A 27,209-nucleotide genomic window follows, 5' to 3' on the forward strand; every position below is an offset into this window, starting at 1 on the left:
GGAACAAAGGAAACCTAATTAGGTTAATGTTAATGTACTTGAAAGAATTAGCCATTTATTAGTATCATTTATTGGACTGAGTAACTTTCCATTAGACAAATCCTAGGCTCTTCACCTAAAATTGACCTGTGCACTAGTGCTGGGTGATTTCTTTTTTTTTTTTACTTTTTTTTTTTCCAGCTCCAGAAGCTCTCTATAATTGTTATCTGAAAACAGCAAAATTAGTTGTTCCAAAGAAGATTATTTTAGAGCTCTCTAACCTTTTTCTACAGGGCAAAAGGCTGTCAATTTACAAGTAGTACTTTAAGAAGAAACTGGGCTCTATCTCCAAGGCGCGCGAGGACGAGGACTCTTCCTCCTGGCGTTCACGCTAATACAGGACCATGCTGGTGAAAAGCATCTGTCAAGAACCTAGGGAAACACAGTTAACATAAGGGTTAAGGTGGGTGGGACACAGAACAATTCTAATCACTCTTAGAGGCTTCAGAAGTTCATTTCAAAAGGTAATCTCTCAGTAAATGGAAAATTAGAACATCATCTTTTGTTTGCTCCCTTTTCTTCCACTGTGCTCTTCTTCTGTAGGTGTCATTTGGGGCAGGTGTGGGTCAGCCAATCCAGCCCCACTTCCTTCAGCTGGACTTGATTGAGTGCACCTCTTACACAATTTTCTTTGCCAAGAAAATCTTCTGAAGGTCCCCCAGGCGGACACTTGTTTTTCACGCGTCACTAGAAAGTTCTTGACAGTCAGCAAGCAAAAATAAAAGGGATTTCAGTTACTTCCTCAAAGACTTGAATGTTATTTCTCCTGAGAGAATGAAAACAGCTGGGAGCACTCAGATTATCTCCACCTTTTCTTCTCTGCCCCTCCCTCTTCTCATGGCTGGTCAAGATTGAGAAAGATAAGCCAGAGGACCACCAACTCTTACAATGGCTAAATAGGGAATATTTAGGTCACTATATAAGATTGTTTACCTGTGTATGTAATTCATAGTCAGGAAATCTGTCTGACATTCTCAAAAACATCATTATTTCTGAGAATTGAGAATGACATAACTTTTAGGGTTTTGCAAATGTAATAAAATATAGACTCTATCTAGAGGGAGATTCCACCGTGATTTTCAGTTAGCTTAACCAAACAGGTAAACATGATCAGTCACAATGAGTTTTACAACCTCAATCCTTATTGATCAAACTACTTTGGGGATAATTTCTGCTCTTATAGTTGGGATAAATAAACATGGCATAAAACAGGGCAGGGCAGGGGGAAGCTTGAGAGAAGTGATAATGGAGACTAGGAAAAGAATTTTAATTCTAATTCCTTTTTTCCCTCACCCCAAGAACCAGATGAATTCCCTTTGCTCACCATGAAAACACATTAAATAAACAAACAAGTATCTTAGCCCTGGCTAAAGTAGACTACTCTGCTGATTCATATCTTCACCTGCACTGAGGCAGACGCTATGCTGAACAGGTGGCATAAAAAGATAAACCTGGGGTGGGATAGGGAGGGTGGGAGGGAGACGCAAGAGGGAGGAGATATGGGGATATATGTATATGTATAGCTGATTCACTTTTTTATAAAGCAGAAACTAACACACCATTGTAAAGCAATTATACTTCTATAAAGATGTTAAAAAAATAAATAAACAATAAACAGATAAACCTACTTTGCTCCCTGGACCAGACATGAGACTGCTCCTCTCATAGTATCAATATCACTCCCACATAAGATCACCTTTATGTGTAAAAGTGATCCAATACACTCCGTTTAGAATTGCTTCCTTGCCCTTTGTCAGATGAAAGAGCTTCTTAAATATGGAATTCAACCAAGGAATCCACTTTATAACAAAGGAGAGGTAGCAGTGGGCACATGGCTGTGGAATCCACTGGACCTATCCCTTGGCAAAACACCCAGAAGCTACTGGCCTAATAAGCAATAGAGCAGCCTGTTGAAAGCTTGGCTGAATCGTCATCTTGGGGATGATACCCTATGAGGATAAAGTGCTACCCTCAAGGATGTAGTAATGCTCTAAATCAATCACCATTATATGGTGCTGTATCCCCAGAATACCTGGGAATGAGATCCAAGTGTGGAAGCAGGAGTGTCCCTGTTTACCATCAATTCCAGTGACCCACTTGGGGAATTTCTGCTTTTTCATCCTCACAACTGTAACCACAGGTTTAAAGGTCTTGGTTCTCAGAGGGGGAACATTTCTACCAGGGAACACAGCAGGAATATCCATTGAACTTTAGGCTACACCACCACCCAGGCACTTTGGGCCCCTCATTTCAAGGACCAGCAGGCAAGAGTAAGATCCTGGTGGGCGTAATTGACTCTTACCATCAAGAGGCAGTAGGGCTACTGTTACACAGTGGAGGCAGGGAAGCATGTGTTTGGGGCACCCAGATAATCAACTTAGACATCTTTTAGTACTGCCTTGTGCAATTTTGATGACAAATGGACAAGAGCGGCAGGTGCAGCCTGAGAAGGGCATGGTAAACAGTAACTGGAACACATGGGTTTAGAGAGTCTGAGTCACTCCACTGGGTAAATCACCTAAACCTTCAGAGGTGCTAACTGACAGTGAGGAGGCAGAGGATGGCTACTGGTCGCAGCCTCAAGACCAACTGCAGCAGCAGGGGGGGGTTGTAGTTCATCTTACTAACCTTCCTCTTTATAAGTTTCCCAAGGAAAAATGGCACCCCAGTGTCCTGAAGGAACTGCTCCTTAGATTCGTGTGAAGGAAGTGGATCTGAGTGGCGCAAGGCATGGACCGTCCTGCATGTGATACCGCCCTGCCCAGAACACAGCTGCAGCCCTCTTAGGAATCGCTTCAGCTGAAGAGAACTGGTTTGCTGAAAGTCAGCCCCCTTCTGGGAAGCCAGCCTCCCCTGAATGACTGCTGCTCAGTCTTACTTTCTTTTGTTCAATAGGTGTTAATTAGAGTCCCTCCTAATAAACTTTCTATGCGCTAATCATCTCAGAGTCGACTTCCCAGGAAATCTTATCTTTGACAGTCTCTTTAGTGTAGATTGCTGTTTGAAGGAGAAGACACTAAACAAGTAAAATAAATTCATGACTTGTACTCTGAAGGAGATGAGCAAGATGCAGTAATAGCAAACACAGGGAAGGTGTACTTGGAGAGGAGGTGACATTTAAGCCAAAAATTATACGATAGAAGTCATGGGAAGAGCAGGTAGGAGAGCGTGTCTTAGGAAGAGAAACATCTTGGATAAAGGCTCTTCCCAAAGAGCTTAGCCTGTTGAAGTACCACCCAGAGATCTGTAGTCCTTTCAAAGGATTTTTTTTCAAATGCAATGGGAGGCCTTTAAAGGGTTTTTAAGCAAGAGTGTAAAATGCTGTGATTTGTGCTTTTAAAAAATTCTCTCTGATAGTGAGGAAAAAGACGGGATGGGAAGAAACCATTAAGGAGGTCACTGCAACATCAAGAAACATGCCCACCCAAAGTTTGCCCCTTCCCTCCAAACCATGTTCCAGGTGCCCAAGACCCTGGAATTCCCAGTCCACTTCTAGGATCTGCATGGACCTCTTCCGTATATTCATCCCCCCTAAGACAGACTGCACACCCTTAGGGCCATGGGGTGCTCAGGGAGGGACTGTTGTAGGGCTTGGAAGTTGAGTGTCCCCAAGCATATGTGTAAAGCTCCTTGCAGTGTGAGATGAAGCCAGGATTGGAAAAGATGGGAGGTGAACTCTGGGACAGGGACCAGGATGGTACTCCCTCCCTGCTGTGCCAAGTTCCAATATGGAACCCCAAAGATTCCAAGAATACTAAATTCAAGGCTTGGCCATCCAGGTTTTTAAAAGCTGTATTTGTCAAGACACAATAGAATATATTTTATTCAAGTTGTTGGCTTGATTTTTAACTCATAAATTTTTAGACATATGATATGTGGGCCTCCATTTGTAATTTTGCACTGGGTTCTACAAATGTTAAGGATGGGCCTAAAAGTCACATTCACCTACAAAGAAACAATACACATACAAAGCTGGCTTCTTATTACAAACAATAGATGCCAAAGATAATGAAATAATATCTTCAAAATGATGGGGGAAAATATCTGTTAATCTAGAACTTTCTATCCAGTTAAGCTAACATTCAAAGGTGAGGATAAAATAAAGACATTTTCAAACCAAGACTAAGAGAATTTCCCACTCACAGACCCTTGCAGAACGAAGAAAAATAAACCAAGGAGGAAGGATTAGAATGCAAGAATCAATAATGAGCAAAGAAATCAGTAGATACATTGGTAAATCTAAGTAAACACTGACTATAAAAAATTACTAATTTTTAGAGGGTAAACACAGGGTGAAACTAGGATATTACACAGCAATCACATTGAAGACGAAAGGCAAGATTCAGAGTTTAACATTCTAAGGTCCTTATGATGTTGCATATACAATGTTAAAAAATTTATCTATTAATTTTAATATTTTTAAGGAAAACATCTTAAGCAAATATGCAAAAAAGAAGGGAAAAAATGAATAGTTAGGATGGACTGAAAAAAGCAAAATAAGTTTAACCAGTAGTACATATAAAATCATCCTCATTTCAAAATGGAAAACCAGGCACCAATGTATTCTTTGTAAACTTCCTCTAACCGAAACCATTGACCATAAAATACCATCTCTGCCACTATTGTTCCCCAATTATAAAGTATTGTTCAGCTGTTGCTCTTCATTCTTATAAAACTCCATGGAAGATAGATACTAAAATGTTAGGGGGAATCTCATATACTTGGGGCTTTTATACCAGTGAGTCTAGTATCAATAACTATTTGCACAAAACTCTACACTTTTCTGTGGGCAATACCACAGAAGATCTCGAGGAGACCTTCAAGACAGCAGAGGAGTAAGATGTGGAGATCACCTTTCTCCCCACAAACACATCAGAAATACATCTACATGTGGAACAGCTCCTACACAACACCTACTGAACAGAAGACCTCAGACTTCCCAAAAGGCAAGAAACTCCCCACGTACCTGGGTAGGGCAAAAGAAAAAAGAAAAAACAGAGACAAAAGAATAGGGACGGGACCTGCACCAATGGGAGGGAGCTGTGAAGGAGGAAAGGTTTCCACACACTAGGAAGCCCCTTCGCGGGCAGAGACTGTGGGTGGCTGAGGGGGAAAGCTTCGGAGCCGCAGAGGAGAGCACAGCCACAGCAGGGGTGCGGAGGGCAAAGTGGAGAGATTCCCGCACAGAGGATCAGGGCCGACTGGCACTCACCAGCCCAAGAGGCTTGTCTGCTCACCTGCCGGGCTGGGCAGGGGATGGGGGCTGAGGCTCGGGCTTCGGAGGTCAGATCCCAGGGAGAGGACTGGGGTTGGTGGCGTGAACACAGCCTGAAGGGGGCTAGTGCGCCACAACTAGCTGGGAGGGAGTCCAGGAAAAAGTCTGGAGCTGCCTAAGAGACAAGAAATTATTGTTTCGGGGTGCATGAGAAGAGGAGATTCAGAGCACCGCCTAAACGAGCTCCAGAGACTGGCGCAAGCTGCGGCTAACAGCTCAGACCCCAGAGATGGGCATGAAACGCTAACGCTGCTGCTGCAGCCACCAATAATCCTGTGTGCAAGCACAGGCCACCATCCACACCTCCCCTCCCGGGAGCCTGTGCAGCCCACCACGGCCAGGGTCCCATGATCCAGGGACAACTTCCCTGGGAGAACACATGGTGCACCTCAGGCTGGTGCAATGTCACTCCGGCCTCTGCCGCCGCAGGTTCGCCCCTCATCCATACCCCTTCCTCCCCCCGGCCTGAGTGAGCCAGAGCCCCCTAATCAGCTGCTCCTTTAACCCCGTCCTGTAAGAGCAGGAACAGATGCCCTCAGGTGACCTACATGACCTACATGCAGCGTCGGGGTCAAATGCAAAGCTGAACCCCAGGAGCTGTGCGAACAAAGAAGAGAAAGGGAGATCTCTCCCAGAAGCCTCAGGAGAAGCAGATTAAATCTCCACGATCAACTTGATGTACCCTGCATCTGTGGAATACCTGAACAAACAACAAATCATCCCAAATTGAGGCGGTGGACTTTGGGAGCAACTGTAGACTTGGGGTTTGCTTTCTGCATCTAATTTGTTTCTGGTTTTATGTTTATCTTAGTTTAGTATTTAGAGTTTATTATCATTGGTAGATTTGTTTATTGATTTGGTTGCTCTCTTCCTCCTTTATATATATATATATATATATATATATATTTCCTTTTTCTCTTTTTGTGAGTGTGTATGTGTATGCTTCTTTGTGTGATTTTCTCTGTATAGCTTTGCTTTTATCATTTGTCCCAGAGTTCTGTCTGTCCTTTTTTTTTTTTTATTACTGTTTTTAGCACTTGGTATCATTGGTGGATTTGTTTTTTGGTTTGGTTGCTCTCTTCTTTCTTTCTTTCTTTTTTCTTTTTTTATTACTTTTTAATTTTTTTATTTTTAATAATTATTTTTATTTTAATAACTTTATTTTATTTTTTTCTGTCTTTATTTCTTTTTTTCTCCCTTTTCTTCTGAGGCATGTGGCTGATAGGCTCTTGGTGCTCTGGCCGGGTGTCAGACCTGTGCCTCTGAGGTGGGAGAGCCGAGTTCAGGACACTGGTCCACTAGAGACCTCCTGGCTCCACGTAATATCAAACAGCAAAAGCTCTCCCAGAGATCTCCATCTCAATGCTAAGACCCAGCTCCACTCAATGACCAGCAAGCTACAGTGCTGGACACCCTATGCCAAACAACTAGCAAGACAGGAACACAACCCCACCCATTAGCAGAGAGCCTGCCTAATATCATAATAACGTCACAGACACCCCAAAACACACCACCAGATGTGGACCTGCCCACCAGAAAGACAAGATCCAGCCTCATCCACCAGAACACAGGCTCTAGTCCCCTCCACTAGGTAGCCTACCCAGCCCATGAACCACCTTAGCCACTGGGGGCAGACACCAAAAACAATGGCAACTATGAAACGCAGCCTGCGAGGAGACCCCAAACACAGTAAGTTAAGCAAAATGAGAAGACAGAGAAACACACAGCAGATGAAGGAGCAAGGTAAAAACCCACCAGTCCAAACAAATGAAGAGGAAATAGGCACTCTACCTGAGAAAGAATTCAGAGTAATGATAGTAAAGATATCCAAAATCTTGGAAATAGAATGGAGAAAATACAAGAAATGTTTAACAAGGACCTAGAAGAACTAAAGAGCAAACAAACAATGATGAACAACACAGTAAATGAAATTAAAAATTCTCTAGAAGGAATCAATAGCAGAATAACTGAGGCAGAAGAACAGATAAGTGACCTGGAAGATAAAATAGTGGAAATAACTACTGCAGAGCAGAACAAAGAAAAAAAATTGAAAAGAATTGAGGACAATCTTAGAGACCTCTGGAACAACATTAAACGCACCAACATTTGAATCATATGGATCCGAGAAGAAGAAGAGAAAAAGAAAGGGACTGAGAAAATATTTGAAGAGATTATAGTTGAAAACTTCCCTAATATGGGAAACGAAATAGTTAATCAAGTCCAGGAAGCACAGAGAGTCACATACAGGATAAATCCAAGGAGAAACACGTCAAGACACATATTACTAAAACTATCAAAAATTAAATACAAAGAAAAAATATTAAAAGCAGCAAGGGAAAAACAACAAATAACATGCAAGGGAATCCCCATAAGGTTAACAGCTAATCTTTCAGCAGCAACTCCGCAAGCCAGAAGGGAGTGGTAGGACATACTTAAAGTGATGAAAGGGAAAAACCTACAACCAAGATTACTCTACCCAGCAAGGACCTCATTCAGATTCGACGGAGAAATTAAAACATTTACAGACAAGCAGAACTAAGAGAATTCAGCACCACCAAACCAGCTTTACAACAAATGCTAAAGGAACTTCTCTAGGCAGGAAACACAAGAGAAGGAAAAGACCTACAATAACAAACCCAAAACAATTAAGAAAATGGTAATAGGTACATACATATCAATAATTACCTTAAATGTAAATGGATTAAATGCTCCCACCAAAAGACATAGACTGGCTGAATGGATACAAAAACAAGACCCTTATATATGCTGTCTACTAGAAACCCACTTCAGACCTAGGGACACATACAGACTAAAAGTGAGGGGATGGAAAAAGATATTCCATGCAAATGGAAATCAAAAGAAAGCTGGAGTAGCAATTCTCATATCAGACAAAATAGACTTTAAAATAAAGACTATTACAAGAGACAAAGAAGGACACTACAAAATAAGCAAGGGATGAATCCAAGAAGAAGATATAACAATTGTAAATATTTATGGACCCAACATAGGAGCGCCTCAATACATAAGGCAAATGCTAACAGCCATAAAAGGGGAAATGGACAGTAACACAATCATAGTAGGGGACTTTAACACCCCACTTTCACCAATGGACAGACCATCCAAAATGAAAATAAATAAGGAAACAAAAGCTTTAAATGATACATTAAACAAGATGGACTTAATTGATAGTTATAGGACATCCCATCCCAAAACAACAGAATACACTTTCTTCTCAAGTGCTCGTGGAACATTCTCCAGGATAGATCTTATCTTGGGTCACAAATCAAGCCTTGGTAAATTTAAGAAAATTGAAAATTGATATGATTATCAAGTATATTTTCCGATCACAATGCTATGAGACTAGATCAATTACAGGGAAAAGTGTGTAAAAAAATGCAAACACATGGAGGCTTAACACTACACTAGTTAATAACCAAGAGATCACTGAAGAAATCAAGGAGGAAATAAAAAAAATACCTAGAAACAAGTGACAGTGAAAACATGATGACCCAAAACCTATGGGATGCAGCAAAAGCAGTTCTAAGAGGGAAGTTTATAGAATACAATCCTACCGCAAGAAACAAGAAACATCTCAGATAAACAACCTAGCCTTACACTTAAAGCAATTAGAGAAAGAAGAACAAAAAAACCCCCAAAGTTAGCAGAAGGAAAGAAATCATAAAGATCAGATCAGAAATAAATGAAAAAGAAATGAAGGAAACAATAGCAAATATCAGTAAAGCTAAAAGCTGGTTCTTTGAGAAGATAAACAAAATTGATAAACCATTAGCCAGACTCATCAGGAATAAAAAAGGGAGAAGACTCAAATCAATAGAATTAGAAATGAAAAAGGAGAAGTAACAACTGACACTGCAGAAACATAAAGGATCATGAGAGATTACTACAAGCAACTATATGCCAATAAAATGGACAACCTGGAAGAAATGGACAAATTCTTAGAAATGCACAACCTTCCAAGACTGAACCAGGACAAAATAGAAAATATGAACAGATCAATCACAAGCACTGAAATTGAGACTGTGATTAAAAATCTTCCAACAAACAACACCCAGGACCAGATGGCTTCACAGGAGAATTCTATCAAACATTTAGAGAAGAGCTAACACCTATCCTTCTCAAACTCTTCTAAAATATAGCAGAGGGAGGAACACTCCCAAACTCATTCTACGAGGCCACCATCACCCTGATATCAAAACCAGACAAAGATGTCACAAAAAAAGAAAACTATAGGCCAATATCACTGATGAACATAGATGCAAAAATCCTCAATAAAATACTAGCAAACAGAACCCAACAGCACATTAAAAGGATCATACGCCATGATCAAGTGGGGTTTATCCCAGGAATGCAAGGATTCTTCAATATACGCACATCAATCAATGTGATACACCATATTAACAAATTGAAGGAGAAAAACCATATGATCATCTCAGTAGATGCAGAAAAATCTTTTGACAAAATTCAACACCCATTTATGATAAAAAAAAAAAAACCTCCAGAAAGTAGGCACAGAGGGAACTTACATCAACATAATAAAGGCCATATATGACAAACCCACAGCCAACATCGTCCTCAATGGTGAAAAAATGAAATCATTTCCACTAAGATCAGGAACAAGACAAGGTTGTTCACTCTCACCACTATTATTCGACATAGTTTTGGAAGTTTTAGCCACAGCAATCAGAGAAGGAAAAGAAATAAAAGGAATCTAAATTGGAAAAGAAGAAGTAAAGCTGTCACTGTTTGCAGATGACATGATACTATACATAGAGAATCCTAAAGATGCCACCAGAAAACTACTAGAGCTAATCAATGAATTTGGTAAAGTTAGCAGGATACAAAATTAATGCACAGATATTACTTGCATTCCTATACACTAATGATGAAAAATATGAAAGAGAAATTAAGGAAACACTCCCATTTACCACTGCAACAAAAAGAATACAATACCTAGGAATAAATCTACCTAAGGAGACAAAAGACCTGTATGCAGAAAACGATAAGACACTGATGAAAGAAATTAAAGATGATACCAACAGATAGAGAGATATACCATGTTCTTGGATTGGGAGAATCAATGTTGTGAAAATGACTAACTACCCAAAGCAATCCACAGATTCAATGCAATCCCTATCAAACTACCAATGGCATTTTTCACAGACCTAGAACAAAAAATTTCACAGTTTGTATGGAAACACAAAAGACCCTGAATAGCCAAAGCAATCTTGAGAAAGAAAAATGGAGCTGGAGGAATCAGGCTCCCGGATTTCAGACCATACTATGAAGCTACAGTAATCAAGAGAGTACGGTACTGGCACAAAAACAGAAATATAGATCAATGGAACAGGATAGAAAGCCCAGAGATAAACCCATGCACATATGGTCACCTTATTTTTGATAAAGGAGGCAAGAATATACAATGGAGAAAGGCAGCCTCTTCAATAAGTGGTGCTGGGAAAACTGGACAGCTACATGTAAAAGAATGAAATTAGAACACTCTCTAACAACGTACACAAAAATAAACTCAAAATGGATTAAAGACCTAAATGTAAGTCCAGACACTATAAAACTCTTAGAGGAAAACATAGGCAGAACACTCTTTGACATTAATCACAGCAAGATCCTTTTTGACCCACCTCCTAGAGAAAGGGAAATAAAAATAAACAAATGGGACCTAATGAAACTTAAAAGCTTTTGCACAGCAAAGGAAACCATAAACAAGATGAAAAGGCAACCCTCAGAATGGGAGAAAATATTTGCAAATGAAGCAACTGACAAAGGATTGATCTCCAAAATTTACAAGCAGCTCATACAACTCAATATCAAAAAAACAAACAACCCAATCCAAAAATGGGCAGAAGACCTAAATAGACATTTCTCCAAAGAAGATATACAGACTGCCAACAAACACATGAAAGAATGCTCAACATCATTAATCATTAGAGAAATGCAAATCAAAACTACCTCACACCAGTCAGAATGGCCATCATCAAAAAATCTACAAACAATAAACGTTGGAGAGGGTTGGAAAAAAGGGAACCCTCTTGCACTGTTGGTGGGAATGTAAATTGATACAGCCACTATGGAGAACAGTATGGAGGTTCCTTAAAAATCTAAAACTAGAACTACCATATGACCCAGCAATCCCACTACTGGGCATACACCCTGAGAAAACCATAATTCAGAAAGAGTCATGTACCACAATGTTCATTGCAGCTCTATTTACAATAGCCAGGACATGGAAGCAACGTAAGTGTCCATCGACAGATGAATGGATAAAGAAGATGTGGCACATGTATACAATGGAATATTACTCAGCCATAAAAAGAAACGAAATTGACTTATTTGTAGTGAAGTGGATGGACCTAGAGTCTGTCATACAGAGTGAAGTAAGTCAGAAAGAGAAAAACAAATACCGTATGCTAACACATATATATGGAATTTTAAAAAAATATGGTTCTGAAGAACCTAGGGGCAGGACTGGAATAAAGACTCAGATGTAGAGAATGGACTTGAGGACATGGGGAGGGGGAAGGGTAAGCTGGGACGAAGTGAGAGAGAGGCATGGACTTATATACACTACCAAATGTAAAATAGATAGCTAGAGGGAAGCAGCCGCATAGCACAGGGAGATCAGCTCGGTGCTTTGTGTCCACCTAGAGGGGGTGGGATAGGGAGGATGGGAGGGAGACACAAGAGGAAGGCGATATGGAGATATATGTATATGTATAGCTGATTCACTTTGTTATAAAGCAGAAACTAACACACCATTGTAAAGCAATTATACTCCAATAAAGATGTTAGAACAAAACAAAACAAAACAAAAAACACAGTCTCTCTCATCAAGTAGTTTACAGTCTGTTCAGGAGAAGCAAGCTCTATAAACCCACCTGAAAATAAACCCTACTATAGAAGAGAGCAAATGGTTAAGAGCCTTGGATTGTATAAATGTTACAGTTCAGTGTAAGTAGGATCCTTTCCAACCAGGATGTCTTGGAAGTCTTTGAATATGCGAAATTTGATCTGGGCTTTAAGAGAACTGGGAATAGGCATGAGCAAAAGTGTTAAAATATCGGAAAGTGTTGGAGCCAAGAAAAGACATTTTCAAGAAAGAAAGATAAGCGTTGTGTGAAGTACTAAGAGAAATCATTGAATGAATCATAACACTGAAGTCATCAGAAGGAAGAAACAATTTAAAATATTATTTTACACAGATATAAAGAACAAACTAGTAGTTACCAGTGGGGAGAGGGAAAGGGGGTGGGGCAAAATAGGGGTAAGGGATTAAGAGGTACAAACTATGTATAAAATATACTGTGTATATAATACATAACCTACAGGGATATATAGTACAACACAGGGAATACAGCCAATATTTTATAATAGCTCTAAATGGAATACAGCCTTTAAAAATTGTGAATCACTATGGTGGACACCTAAAACTTACATGATATAGTACATCAACTATACTTCAATTTTTAAAATGTATTATTTTAAAGATAGCACCAACTTAAATTTTTAATTCAATTTTTCTTCTTTTATATTGTTAATTTTTTCCCCAAAGTGTATGTAGCAAATATAAATACAAAATACTGACTTTCTGCAAGTTACATAGGTGAACTGTTCAGATTTTTCCTACTTCTACATTCAACTTTATTTCTCTAGTTTTTTTTTTAAAAAAGGGGGGGCCCAAGTCTTGTATACTGCAGAAGAGATTTCCATACTATTGCTTGTGTTTTAGGCTCTTGGTCTGTATTATTAAGAGTCATGATATTGGTAACATCTAATATTTATTAAACAGGTACTGTGCTAAGTGCTTTACATGCTATTTTAGTTAATGCTAGCTGCCATAACAGATAAATGCCAGAATCTCAGTGGCTTAACAAAATCGAAGTTTATTTCTCACTTACGTAAAGTCCAAAACGAGTGTTTCTAACAGGCATAAAGCTCTCCTCCACACCGTGCTTCGGGACCAAGTTTCCTTCCATTTCCTGAAGATCGTTGTCCTGACATCTTTAACAAGTAGCTTCCGGGGAAACTGCAGAAGTTCAAAGAACAAAGATCACAATGGGAGATTTTTGAGAGCTGAGCCTAGGAGTGACATGAATTTCTTTCTCTTACATTCCATCGGTCAGAATTCAGTCTTATGACCACAATTAACTGCAGGTGACGATGTGAAATGTGGTTTAGCTGATTATCCAGGAAAAAAAAGAGATGATTTGGTGAACAGTTTGCGAGTCTCTGCCACACATACATTTTTCCGCGTTTAATCCTAACAACCCCGTTGGATATGTAGTATAATTTATAGCACTTTACAAGTGAGGAAACTGGAATTTGTGAAGTTCCTTACCTCACGGTTAATAAATGACAGAACTCAAATTCAAATCTAGGCAATCTAACTAAAAAACTATATTCCTTATCAAGTTAACTGCAATATGACTGAAATTCTTGTTACTGAAGAAGAATGTTTAGGCTTTTTTTAGTTATAGGAGAGGTATGACAATTTTAGAACTGTAAGTAACCCAAGCCCATCATTTTAGTGATGAAGTAATTGAGATCTAGAGGTAGAATGTCCTGTTGAAGGCTCAAATCACTGCTGTTCAGGCATCATACAACGTAAAGTACACTTTATAAGAAAATATAATCTTGACAAATTAATAACTTATGTCATACTTTCTAAAAGTTAACTTTCTAAAAAGATTTAACGTAGTTAAATGCAAGCATTTAGATTTGCTGCTTGAAAAGGAAGCACAACACAGAGTAAGCCTGCCACCGTGTGGCGTGAGCCAAACTTAACATCTGTTAAATGTTTTATTCCCATTTATTGTGTTTGCTTCTAGTTTATTTATTAACCAACCTAGATTTGACACTGTCTTTGATACGAAATTCAAACCCAGCTATGGTAAATGCTATAGGTTTAACTACTTTTTAATTTCAAGATACATTTCTTCATCCAACTCCAAAAATAACTGCAATATTTCCGATCCCGCTACAGGGGTGACCAACTTTTAAAAGGTGGCCCAGGCACTTCCACAAGAGGATTACTTACTTCAGTGCTTCACAAACAAGGAAACAAATTCAACAATTAGTAGGATTTGTCTCAGTCCACTCAGAAGTGAATCAATGAGCCATATTAGAAGGCAGAGTTCCCAATCTTACAATAGGGATCTCCAAGGAGTCTTCAGGTATGGATAAAACACCCCTAGGAAGAAGGAGAATCAGAATTTATACAGGAGTCACCATTTCCTAGAGTTTTAGCTTAATATGTTGTAACACGCCAGGCAGACATTTTCCTGCCCTCTCCCTGCATTTATCAAAATAAAAATGGTCTCTAAAGTTGTTTAAAAGGCAACAGATCTAGCGGGTGACTAAATGGAAATCCGGTATTGCTGCTGCCTCTAACACTTATTTCAAATGATTAGGGGTGGGGCATTGGTATTCATATCCTGATATAGTTTTTACATGTCCCTCTTTCCTTTCTTAAAGTCTTATTCCTACTTCTTTCTTTTTCTACCACGGCAAACTCTGAAATATCAATTTCACATATAACTCACCTGATGTGACTGGGGAAAGCAGTTAAAGGGAAGAAAAGTTTTCAGTGTTTGAGGGTTTAAAAAACCCCACATCTTCCCTTTCTCTTTTCTTTTTTTACTTTTTTGGATGGAGGGTTCATGAGAATAAGCCCACACAATGGTATGTAAATTTGTTATTCCTACCTAATGAGTTAATTGAGATGGGAGCATCAATTTAATCCAGTGACTGTGTGTCAGTATCTCTCTAGGGGAAAAAAAAAAGTGTGTCAACGGAAATCCAAGCTTCTCTACACTCCAGATTTCGCCCCATCTCCTCACCTCCTCCAGCCTCCACATCTTTCCCAAGCACAGGTATGTACCAACCTCAAGAACACCACTTAGGCAATGTTTGCTAGGGGCCAAAAGTATCTGAACAATCCTATGTTGTGTAAACACCCATTCTTTGGGGAATGCTCTGCCTTCCCTCCAGAGCAGCCATTGATCTCCCATCTCATCGATACCTGTGCAGCCACATAAGATTGGCCTGGGGAAGCTGCAGCACTCCCTGTTCTAGAAAGGTCTCCTGCAGATTCTGAAAATCTCTAGGGTCACATAATTTCACCTGTTTTAGTATTATACTTCTTATGGCCTTCTCAATATTTAATAAATTATTTTAAAAAATAGTAACAAAAGATAACCAAGGTAGACTTATATGTACTAACATGGAGAAATCACTGCAACATTGTTAAATGAAATGTTACAGATATCACAATTACATTAAAAAAAGACCTAATCAAACAAAAAAAATAATAAAATATCTGCTCCAAAATATGTGAGTATATTATAGAAATATCGCTGTAAAAATGTACATCAAACTGTGGGTTACCTCTAAGGAGGGGAGTAGTGATTTGGACGGTAAGCTTAGGAATTTCACCCTGTAGACTTTTATGTTGTTTGACGCTCATACAGAAAAATATATTCATCATACCTTATATAATGATTTTTAATAAAAGGAAGAGAGTTGAAGTAAACACTCTGTTGCTTGCTGCCCAGAGTGACAGTAACTCATCTGGGAAATGTAGTAAAGTCTCAAGTGCTGATCTGAGTTTCCGAGACGTGACCATCCGAGCTCCTTCCTAACCAAGTGGTTTTTTTTTCCTGTCAACTAAAAATACACTATCCAGTTCAGGAAATGTGGCTGACGGAATAGCAGCTGCCGCTGAGGACCTACTTTGCATATTAAAACAACCCTGGAAGATAAATAGCAAAACCTCCCTGTCATCAGTTCCTGTTTTGAGGCACGGCTGGAGCTCATCACACACGTCCGTCTTGGCCTCCATATTATCCTTCCTGCATATTTTCAGGAGACAGTCTCTGGCCACTGTTTCTTTTCCCCCTTAGTGTCAGGAAACTTCCTGCAAATATTGTAAAAGCAGAAGCTGAAGGAGCTTCAGTGCAGAGCTAACACTCTTCAGATCTTTCTTACACTGTTTCAGAAAGCAGATCACCCACTGCTGTTTCCTTTTCATGTGTTTTTTTGAAACGACAAAGATCAGCTGTCAAGATACTATTTATGTTCAGAGTGAGAGAGAGAGAGAGAGTAAAAAGAGACAGGCGCAAAGCTTTCCCCCGACTCTGCCATGTTCTTTACTCAGTTATAAAGAGATGGTGTTTCCAATAAAATGGAAACTCAAAACAGTGAAAAGTTCTGGAAGATGAGCTGTGCTGTAAATGTAAAACACAAGCCAGTTAAAGTGATAATACCTCAAAGTACAATTTGTAATGCAAAATAAAGACATTTAAAAAGAGTCTGGAATACTATATTCTATATGTAATTCTGTTACATGATGTCCTAGTCTCCATGTACATGAATAATGTTGACTTCTTCCATTCATATGGCATGCAGATGCATTTTGAAAGGTTTTTAAAAAGATAATGTAAAAAAAAATAATGTGATAGACTGTACAGAGCACTGCTCATAGCTGCTCAGTAAAAACTGCACTGTAACTATAGAATATTAGAGCGGAACAAAATTTAGAGATGACCTAGTCCAACCTTCTTGCTTTACAGATGAGAAAACTGAGGTTCAGAAAGATTAAATAACCTACCCAAGGTAACACAGATAGAAAGTAGCAGATCTGGGGCTAGAATCCAGATCTCCTCGTTCTTCAACCTGCCTTCTTCCTTAATACATGATGGTGCCTCACTAACCCAGCCTCGCTATCCTGCCCTGTCTCTCATTTGCAAGATAGCAAGCAAGAATTACTGCAGCATTTCCACTGATTTCTTATCTTTGGACTCGATGACCAGGCTACACAAGCAACCAAGTGTGAGCACCTGGGACGTGCCTGCTGGCACACACACGCGTGTGCACACACACACACACTGTTAGCTCATGTTAAAGAGATCTTGGAAGAAAGCATGTATGTAAGAAGACAACCCTCTACCATGGAATGCTGGGGAAATGCAGTCGACACTGTTGCCCACCCAACACTATTCCCACTTTCTTCTCACTAAGAATAGTGCAATTGTATTCAGCTATCAAGAGACAGAGACAGTACGCTCAGAGGTGAACCCTGCCTGGTCAAATCAAGTCATTTCATTCTCTTGGACAATGAGATATCAGATAAAATTGACTGGGAGGCTCTGGGGGAATATTTCCTTCCTGATAAAATAAATACACACACACACATGCACACAAACACATGAGAAGACTGCCACCTTTCCCTTCTTCCTGCTTTTGAATTTGGTTGTGTGAGGATGAGAAGCTTGGTGTTGCTGCACCGAGGAAAGGAAACATCACCCAGAAGTTGATGCCAACGCAGAAATGTGGAGAGAGACTGGCTCCCGGATGACACTGCTGAGCTGCTGAACCAACCTGGGACCTCCTCCCTCCTTACCTACGGTCGAGTGAGATCATAAGAAAACCTAGCTCAGCCACTTGCAGCTGAAAGCAGAGTTACTTTGCCTCTCTGAACCTCAGCTTTTTCTTAATAAAATGGTGATAACGATACCTACCTGGCACAGTGGTCAAGAGGAGGAAATGAGATCATTAAACGCCTAACATAAAGAACCCAGTAAATGGTGCCTACCAGTACCGTTACCATTCTCATCATTACATCAAAATCCTCAACAGTGGGAACGCTTCCTCTATTCCCCAATCTCTGCGGCACCTGGAAGCTTTTCCCCACAACAGTGTCTGGGGACGGTACATCCAGCTACCACCTCCTCTCTGAAGGCTGAGGAACTCAAAGCATGGGTGCTTTGAGCCTGGGAACTGGAGGGCTGGACAGTCTGTAAAAGAAAAAAAGAAAAAGAAAAATCCAACTTGTAAAATCAAGGCGTAACTCGTAGTGCAACATGATGACATATTGTCAGATCTGAGCAAGCCGTAAAGCGTTCATTTCTTCCGTCCTAGAAATACCAACTCTGGCAATTCAGCCAATGGAAATAATCCAAATGAAGAGAAAAACTTTATTCACAAAATCTTTAATTCAGCATTATTTTAGAATCATAGTATTTCTCCTTGATGTAATATAGTTATGAAGCCAACACAAAAGTTTTTAGTGGAGACTATGTAGGGGTAAGGCTGTGTAATTTTCTATATAGACTTAAATGAAATAAATCAGAATACAGACGGGTATGTACACTCTGGTTACACCCACGTGGAACAGCTATAATTAGGCCGGACTGTAACTGGCAAACCGATTATTAAGTGCAACGGAACACAAGAAATAAGGGGGCTGTGAATTGTTGAAGAAACTCTGGCCAAAAAAGGGAGGAAAGATGAGAAAATATGAGTGATAGTAGTGGGGCACACAAAGGGCATTTGTCTTCTCTCCACTAAGGCCATTAGACGGATTTCAAAATAATCCAGGCGGCTGAGCCCAGAGCTGAAGGCGCGGGCAGCAGAGATGCAGATGTGGGCCCACAGCTGTGCTCTGGGAAGGCCTCCCATCAGGAGTCCCAGGCCTAGGACACTCCACGTAGGCACTGGGGAAGATGTACCGGGAAGTCAGCCCAGCTCTTCAGACGCTGTGAGGCAGGCACAGAGCATCCCAAACCCAGGATTTAGGGAACACAGGGAAGCAGCTTCCACAGGCCATTTGCAGAATAAATATTTCTTGTAGAATGTTTCCTATTGATTCACCCTCTGTTAGGAGAGCCTCATGTGTAGTGAAAGTACTAGAAAAGCATAGGCAGACAGAGTTCTGTGTTCTGGGAAGATCTGTGGAGGGCAATATATCAGCAATATTCCATGAAACCAATTGCCTAGGAAAAGCATGGAAAGGCACAGAGCTATCACAGATATATCTCTTTAAAAGGTATATGAAAAAATAAAATAAAAATATTTATATATTATAAATATCTTTGCAATTAGTATCTACTGTATCTTATGCCTGATTTAGATCTTCATACACAAAAATTCCCACCCACGATGAATGTGGAGTTTTAGGGTGGTTGACTTGCTCCTGCACCTGGCCCCTGTGCAATACTGAGCATATGGTGGGACACTGTTCTGCTCCAAGGGGGTCCATAGGACACTAGAAGCCAGAATTCATGAGGGTGAGACTGCACACTGCCTTGAAGGAACAGACTTCACTGATCAGACAGCAAGAAGCTGTACCCTCTGGCTGTCACCATCTATGACTTCTGATGTGGGGTCCCCCATTGTCATTCCACCTGGCTCCCCCATGACTGGTCCTCACTCATCCTTTCCTCTATCCAACTATCTCCTCCTATGGGAGGGGCCCCAAACAGCAACTCACCTTTTGTTTTACATAACACATATTTTACAATGTCCAATATTTTAAAATCAAGAAATGAAAATCAGAAATGATAGAATCTACCTGCCCACATGGTCTTGAAAGAAAATCAATATAATGCTTTAACTAAAAGATAAGGAATAAATAAAAGGAAGGTAAATGTAGTAAGAGAATCTCTGTTTCCATCATAAGTGCTCAGGCACAATCACAGCACCTAAACATAGAAATAATGTGGCCTCCTTGCCTGGTGGCGCAGTGGTTAAGAATCCTCCTGCTAGTGCAGGGGACGTGGGTTCAAGCCCTGCTCCGGGAAGATCCCACATGCCGCGGAGCAACTAAGCCCGTGCGCCACAACTACTGAGCCTGAACTCTAGAGCCCGCGAGCCACAACTACTGAAGCCCGCGTGCCTAGAGCCCGTGCTCCGCAACAAGAGAAGCCACTGCAATGAGAAGACTGTGCACCCCGTTCGCCACGACTAGAGAAAGCCCGCAGGCAGCAACGAAGAACCAATGCAGCCAAAAATAAATAAATTAAAAATAAAAAAAATTTTTAAAAAGAAATACTGTGGCCTTACTGGCACCTGATACAGCATTTTCCTGTGTCTCATCAGCAACTTAAATGCCGCAGGCATTGCTGCTGTCAGAGATGTGATTTTTTAAAATGGTGAACAGCTCACGCTAAAACTCCAAACAAAACAAAGCTTTCCTCAATTCACAGAGTAGTGACATTTCTGGAAAACGTCATGTACGTGAAACGATGCAGAAAATTGTCTGGGTTTACATATAAAACAAAATTAGGTTCTAGGATCAGATAATTTTTACAAATAGTGGGCTTTTAAAACGACAGAAATGTCTGGGGCATTCGAAAGCTGAATTCAAATTCAAGAAACATTCTTTCTTGTGCAGAATTATCCTGGGCACTGTAGCAAGTCTAGCATCTCTGGTCCCCACGCACTGAATGCCAGCAGTGTGCACTCACCAAACTTTCCAAGTGCTGCCACTGGGAGTCACTGGTCTCAGTTTATCCCTCGACCTTGTGCTCTCTACCCACTTTCTCCAAGCCTGGGGAAAGCCTACCCATGGCCATACCTACCTGTAACCAGGTTCCCATAAACACACTGCACCTGTGGTAACCACCCCAAATTCAGATACACTGCTTAGGGCTCCACGGGAGTGCCTAATAAAGGATAGTCACAGATGGAGTTAAATGTCTGAGAGAATTTCCACTTTTAGCATGGTTGGAGTGTTGATTCCCACCACAATACCCCACTGGGGTATTTCACATGCCCCTCACATCACCCACTGGGGGTGGGGCTGCTGGCTGCAACCCCTCCCTGCCTCTCCCACTGACCCTTGACAGAGCCGATGCCTAAGAAAGTGATTAAGAGAAGGTTTACTCAAGAGATTAAATGCCTCAGAGTATGTTACCATTTGGGGAAAGAAAGAAAGGAAAACCATGAAAAACTAATGTATCATACTTGCTTACATGTGCACAGGCTGTCTCTGGGAAAATATCTAAGAAGCCGATGATGTGGGTTTCTTTTCCCAGGAAAGCACCTGCATGGCAGGAGGACAGGGGTGAGAGGGAAACTTCCTTGACACTTGACCCTTTTGTACCTTTTGAATTTTGTATGGAGAGCTTGAAAATATAAATGAATAAAACCTGATCTTCGGGGCTTCCCTGGTGGCGCAGTGGTTGGGAGTCCGCCTGCCGATGCACGGGACATGGGTTCGTGCCCCAGTCCGGGAGGATCCCACATGCCATGGAGCGGCTGGGCCCGTGAGCCATGGCCGCTGAGCCTGCGCGTCCGGAGCCTGTGCTCCGCAACGGAAGAGGCCATAGCAGTGAGAGGCCCGCGTACCGCAAAAAAAACACACACAAAAACCCAAAAAAACCCACCTAATCTTCGAAAGATGCAGTCCTTGGAAACCACTTACTTGGGTATTGCCAAGTTGAGAAAGTGAGAGACTAGAGAAAGATGAGGCTGTAACAGACAGACAGAAAGCCAGGTTCCCCCATGCAGCCCAGGAAAAGGACGGCTGGAAGGAGGAATTTGTCAGCGTTTCTCCAGCACTTTCCAGGGGAACAAAGCTCTGATTCTAGCACTTTCTCCCTTTGAACCTAACTGTAGAGAGGAGAAAAGAAAGCCGTCACCAGGCTCTGTTCCATGATAAACAGTCCCTTAAAATCCACCAACTTTCCATTGTTTCCAAACAGCCTGTTGGGACGCAGTTTCCACGGTTGATGTACTCACCTGTGCATCCGCCATGTCTCCCCTCCTCCCACACCTTCTCCAGGTGTGCTGCATGGAAAACTGGTCCCTGATCTTGGGCCGAATAGATCCCATTGGAAATGTAAGAAATAGCATTCTGGCCTATAAATAATTTCTTTGTGAGTGCAGAGAGTATGCCTTGATCCTCCGGGCCTGAATATCTGCCCAAGAATTGGCAAAAAATAGATTTCTAAACTCGTTCTCTGAACCATGGGGCGCTATCCAGTGGCCATCATGGGAAGTCCTAAGTTCTAGGGACAGTAGAGGTGGGGGCCCAAGACCCTTGTCTCTCCTGGTATCAGTGAGCCCAGCAGAGACACCCGTCTTTATTATAGTTCTAGAAGCTGCAGTCACAGGCTTACAGAGCTGCATGTCCCTCTCCAACCACGCCTCTGTTTTTGATGGCTCCCCTTCCCTTATTTCACAGTACTAACCTGGGACTAGGTCCCTGATGTGAGTAATTAGTGATGTGCCTTAACTTATGTAATCCTCCCAATAACCCTTCAAGTTAGGTACCACAGTATTAGCATCATCTCCATTTTACAGATAAAGAAACAGAGGCACAGAGAAATTCAGGAACATGCATGAGGTGACACAGCAAATAAGTAGTGGAGACCAAGTGTGCCCCCAGATGGTCCCAAACCAAAACCCACTCTGTTACCTTCTGCTCTTCATTGCCTCCCAGGTCAGCGGCCCTTCTATCAGCAGCCGTTCTATAGCTCCCCACACGAGGGCGTCCAATGAAAAGCTTTCCTCCTTGCTGAGCCAAAGGGATGGGGTTGGAATGTACAGGGGTAATTCGGGCCACACGGCCTCCGGGTAGAACTAGAGCCCCATTCAACGTAATGGCTGTTTCCTTGCTTCTCACCTTCTCCAGATTATAGGGACCTTAGCCCTCAGGAAAGGCTCCTTTATTTCCAGGGGAGACTGGTCAGTGCTCAGGGGTCCTCCCCCTGAATGCCTGTCTAGACCCTAGAGGGCGATGTTTCTCTAAGAGCCTGACTGTCAGTACCAAAGCCGGGCTTCCAGATGGCGTGCATGCTGGCCCTGGGGCCCCAGGCTTCCCTGGAATCCTCAGGGCAGGAGGCAGGGGGAGTGCCTCTCCCTTCACTGTGTCACCTGGGGGCACTTAGCACCCAAGCAGCCTGGTATGGTGCCTCTGAGCCCCTCAAGTCAATGGCTTCTTCAGTCTGCCAGACTCCCTTCTCCCCTGGGCTCAGACAAGGGGAACCAGGGCCAGAGTATCATCCCTGGTCCCTCAGCCCCCACGCACACCTTATCCTTAGCCCGCTATATCCTTATCCTCTGCTGGCCCCAATCCTCCTACAAAGTCCTGGCAGATTCCTTGCAGGATTCCCACTGATTTGTCAGGCAGGCCTGGACAGGGCTGGGTCACGGCTTCATCTAACTGCCCAGCACATGCGTGAGATGGACAAGCCCCCCTCCAGACAGTCCTTTACCGCTTTGAGACTGTGCACTTCCTTATAAAATCCAGTTTTAGCAAGAACCCTGCTAAGTCTGTTTAATGAGAATTTCCACCCTCGATATCTGACCAGGTTCCTCATTCTCCACCAACCCCCAGGTGATGTCTGATCACCCTGGCCTGTCTTTAGTGACGACTCTGTTAGGTCAGTTTAGCCAGAACCCCCCTTTCCGATGATGTCTCTTACTAATTTTCCATCCACTGACACCACAGCCCTAGGCTCCTTGGCTATAAATCAACAGGACACAGTGGCGCCCGGGTTTCTGATTTTTCCCAATCGCTTCCTCCTATTAAAATATAGCAGCCTAATGACAACTGTTACAATAAGGTGTTTGCCATTTGCAAAGCACTTTCTCCATGAGTAACACGACATGGTGAAAGAGAAAGAGACGAATTATAAATCTCAGCAAGACCATGAGCAAATAATGTACCCTGTCTGAGCCTGTTTCTTCGTTGGTAAGATGAGAGAATCACACGCCCCAACCTGGTTCTTGACATTGTAATGAAAGAATGTGCCAGAAAGGAGAACTGTCATTGGTTACGAGAGCCAAATCACTGGAGCTCCAGATGCAAATCAGAATCTGCTACAGAAACAAGGGCTTCTGACTGGCCAACTTTTTCAAAATTCTATTTTCTGAAGGCATCATTTTTACTGGGAGAAACATAATTACACTGTTCAAGAAAAAAATTTAAGCAATGAGCTTAATCACGCATAGTTCTACCCATTAACACAACTTTTTGATTTTTATGGTTTACCTTCAGTATATATATATATACCTATTTTGGTTTACCTTCAACATTTAAACCTATTTTTTAAGAATGTTTTAATCCTACTTAGGCAGTTTTTAAGCACATATAGTTCCAAGCAAATGAAAGAATCTCCAGGCACCAGAAACACACTGAGGCATGAGCTGAAGGAAGAGGTCTGATTCTCAGATTTCTCCACCGAGGGGATCCCAGGATTGTGAGAGGAACAGCAGGAGATCAGCGGACCACGGCACGGTGCTGAGCTGGGTGCCCTCCCTCCTGCATATGGAGTCTGAACGGCCAAGAACCGGGGAGTCGGCTCTGGGCCTGGCTGGGGGCATCTTTGTGGCACATCCTCAGCAGGACTGCTCTGCTCAGGGAGCCCCAGGGGTGAGGGCGGGGCTGCGGAGCCTGTGCCCCGCCCCCAAGCACCTGGGAAAAGGAAGCACAAAAAGGGAGAACCGGCCACAGTCACTGTACTCGTTTCCCATCTCGCTCTCAGGACTGAGCGCAGCTGCAGGTGCAAGACCACCACAGAGGGGGAGCTTTCGGCCGCAGCCTAATAACACTGAGGTAACTTTAATTTCACTCTTCTACCCCTGGCATGAGGAATGAACAGAGGCTATCTTATTTTCCTCCAGGGGCAGCTGAAATATACTCCCCTGGGTGTGAGATGTCCCTCCCCCTGTTCCAGCCAAGTTTTCCCTGGACTAAGGTGGGAACAGGTCTTAGTCTTAAAATTTGAGATTCTTGAAAAACCTGTGTAATGTCCTGGAGGGAATTTACCTTAGTAAGACACTGGAGGAAAGCACTTTGCTCCGAGCCGTACATGTGTCCAAGGTCAACAGTATTTATAAAAAGCACTGTTTACAGGATGCGGCCTGGTCCTGTGGGGGGGGGGGGGGGCAAAGGAAGCAGAAGTTACCATGAGCCGACTGCCCTCCTCCATCAGTGCACTGACCCCAAGATAGCTTCCCCTTCGGGGTTTAGGCTTACAGGAGGAAAACAGAGGCTAGAAGCCACAGACCTGCAAGAACTGAAACATCTTTCAGTTTGTCTAACTGGAACTTCGTTGTGCCTCCCTGCTTTAACTCCCAAGGAATGTGAGCCCACATTCCGTGTCTTTTAGGGGGAGGCCCTGCCCTCTTCTCTGCAGCGGGCACCCCCCAGAGATAGGTCAGCGGATGCTGACTCACACACCCCTACTTCCCTGCCCTTTCGAAGCCCAGGCCTTTGTTTGAAATATGACACTGTAAAGATACTTTCCTACTCGGGCGTAGAAGCTCTTCTCCCATGTGCCCGCAAGGATTTGTGTTTCTTCTGAAAAGAATGGCTGATGTGTGCACCCGGCCTTTCTCCCCTAGGGTCTGGCAGTGGCCCCCATGGGGTCTGTGAACTCCCGAGGCCACAAGGCAGAAGCCCGGGTGGTGATGATAGGCCTGGACTTGGCCGGCAAGACCACGCTCCTGTACAAACTGAAGGGCGACCAGCTGGTGGAGACCCTGCCCACCGTGGGTTTCAACGTGGAGCCTCTTGAAGCCCCTGGGCACGTGTCTCTGACCCTCTGGGATGTCGGGGGGCAGAGCCAGCTCAGGGCCAGCTGGAAGGACTACCTGGAGGGCACGGACATCCTCATTTTCGTGCTGGACAGCACAGACGAAGCCCGCTTGCCCGAGGCAGCGGCTGAGCTCACCGAGGCCCTGGCTGACCCCCACCTGGCCAGTGTGCCCCTCCTGGTGCTGGCCAACAAGCAGGAGGCAGCCCACGCCCTGCCGCTGCCTGAGATCAGAGACAGACTGGGCTTGCACAGGTTCCAGGGGCACTGCTGGGAGCTGCAGGGCTGCAGCGCCCTCACCGGAGAGGGGCTGCCCGAGGCCCTGGAGAGCCTGAGGCGCCTCCTGAAATCCCACAACCACTGTAACTCCAGGTGCGCGCAGGGGGCAGGCTGTGGGGAGAGCCAGAGGCCTTGACCGGGGCAGAGCAGCCTGTCTTCTTCGCTCATGTGGATCGGAAGACCAGCTAATCCTGGAGAATCTCAAATTCAGTTTCTCAAACAAGGAATCCCCCTGCGCTCGGACAGCATATTTTCCTCTTGGGACTTATTGTCACCGGTGTTTGTGTTGAAAATCAACTATTCTTTGAATAATGATACTCTGAGGGAAAAAGCAAACCTCAGCATACTTCATTTAGTAACTCATTACCACGTCTAACTAAGCAATTGTAATAACAGAAAAAGTGGTTGCAGAATAATTGAGACCTAAATTCACAGAGGGAAAGAGATTTCAAAATCAAATCAGAATATCACCTGGACATGGGCATGATCTTATGAGTGATTTTCCCCAGGAGCCCCTGGGTGTGTGTCACCATCACTCTGAGGGCAAGGAGTCAGGGCCAGCAGGATCGAGTCTGCTTCTGCAGGATCTTGGGTTTAGAAGTTCAACGGGGCGCTCAGCCCTGGGCAGAGGCCAGGAGTTCAGGCCTTCCAAAATTGATCCTCTTCTTTGACCCTGATTAACCCTTCTCCAACTTTTTGTTATCCTGTACTGGTCTTTCTCTAAAACCCTTCATTGTTTTCTTTCTGTTTTCCTTCTCTTTCTCTCTCCTTCAAGCACACAGGTTTCCTTGAAGATCAGATTAATCAATGATTTCATTCATTTATTTATTCACTTTATCAAAAAATATGCCGAGTATTGAATCTGTGGCAAAAGGCAATGAGCTTTAGATATGAAGCTGGACCTCCAGATGGCAGGTGTGAATTTTGAAGATATGTATAACAGCAATGCACCTCTCACTATTAATAGTGAAAGGGAAAGCCGAAGCGTTTTCAGGTGACGTTACCTAAGATCCATGAAGCTCCTGAAATTATTTGCAAAATGTTACGCTTTGGGCCATTTTTCTAGGGAAGAAGATCCATAACTTTTGTCAGACTTTCAAAGGTACCTGTGACTCCCTAAGATAAGAATCACTGATCTGGTCTTATACCTCATTCCACCCAGGAATGCTTTCTATACTTTTTAATGGCAAGTAACTTCCATTTGGTACCTATTCTCGTGTTAAACAGCTCTAAATTTGGATATTCCTTCCCATCCTGGG

General features: G+C 42.6%; 1 protein-coding gene and 1 long non-coding RNA gene across 2 annotated transcripts; one reads left to right on the plus strand and one right to left on the minus strand.

The window, feature by feature from the left end:
• Positions 1-79: 79 nt before the first annotated feature.
• On the minus strand, positions 80-14,534 carry LOC309836005. Its single transcript, XR_014298079.1, has 3 exons — positions 14,385-14,534; positions 13,246-13,373; positions 80-411 (listed from the first exon to the last, which is right to left on the minus strand). It is a non-coding gene; the product is annotated as an uncharacterized lncRNA (long non-coding RNA).
• Positions 14,535-24,720: 10,186 nt separating this feature from the next.
• On the plus strand, positions 24,721-26,086 carry ARL11 (ARF like GTPase 11; the record flags this gene model as incomplete). The annotated part of the gene is made up of 2 exons (XM_082675749.1): positions 24,721-24,831; positions 25,481-26,086. The coding sequence occupies 2 exons, from the start codon at positions 24,721-24,723 to the stop codon at positions 26,084-26,086; spliced, it is 717 nt and encodes a 238-aa protein (XP_082531875.1).
• Positions 26,087-27,209: the final 1,123 nt, after the last annotated feature.

Source organism: Grampus griseus, assembly GCF_964374135.1.
Source record: "Grampus griseus genome assembly, chromosome: 18".
In the NCBI taxonomy this organism is placed as follows: Eukaryota; Metazoa; Chordata; class Mammalia; order Artiodactyla; family Delphinidae; genus Grampus; species Grampus griseus.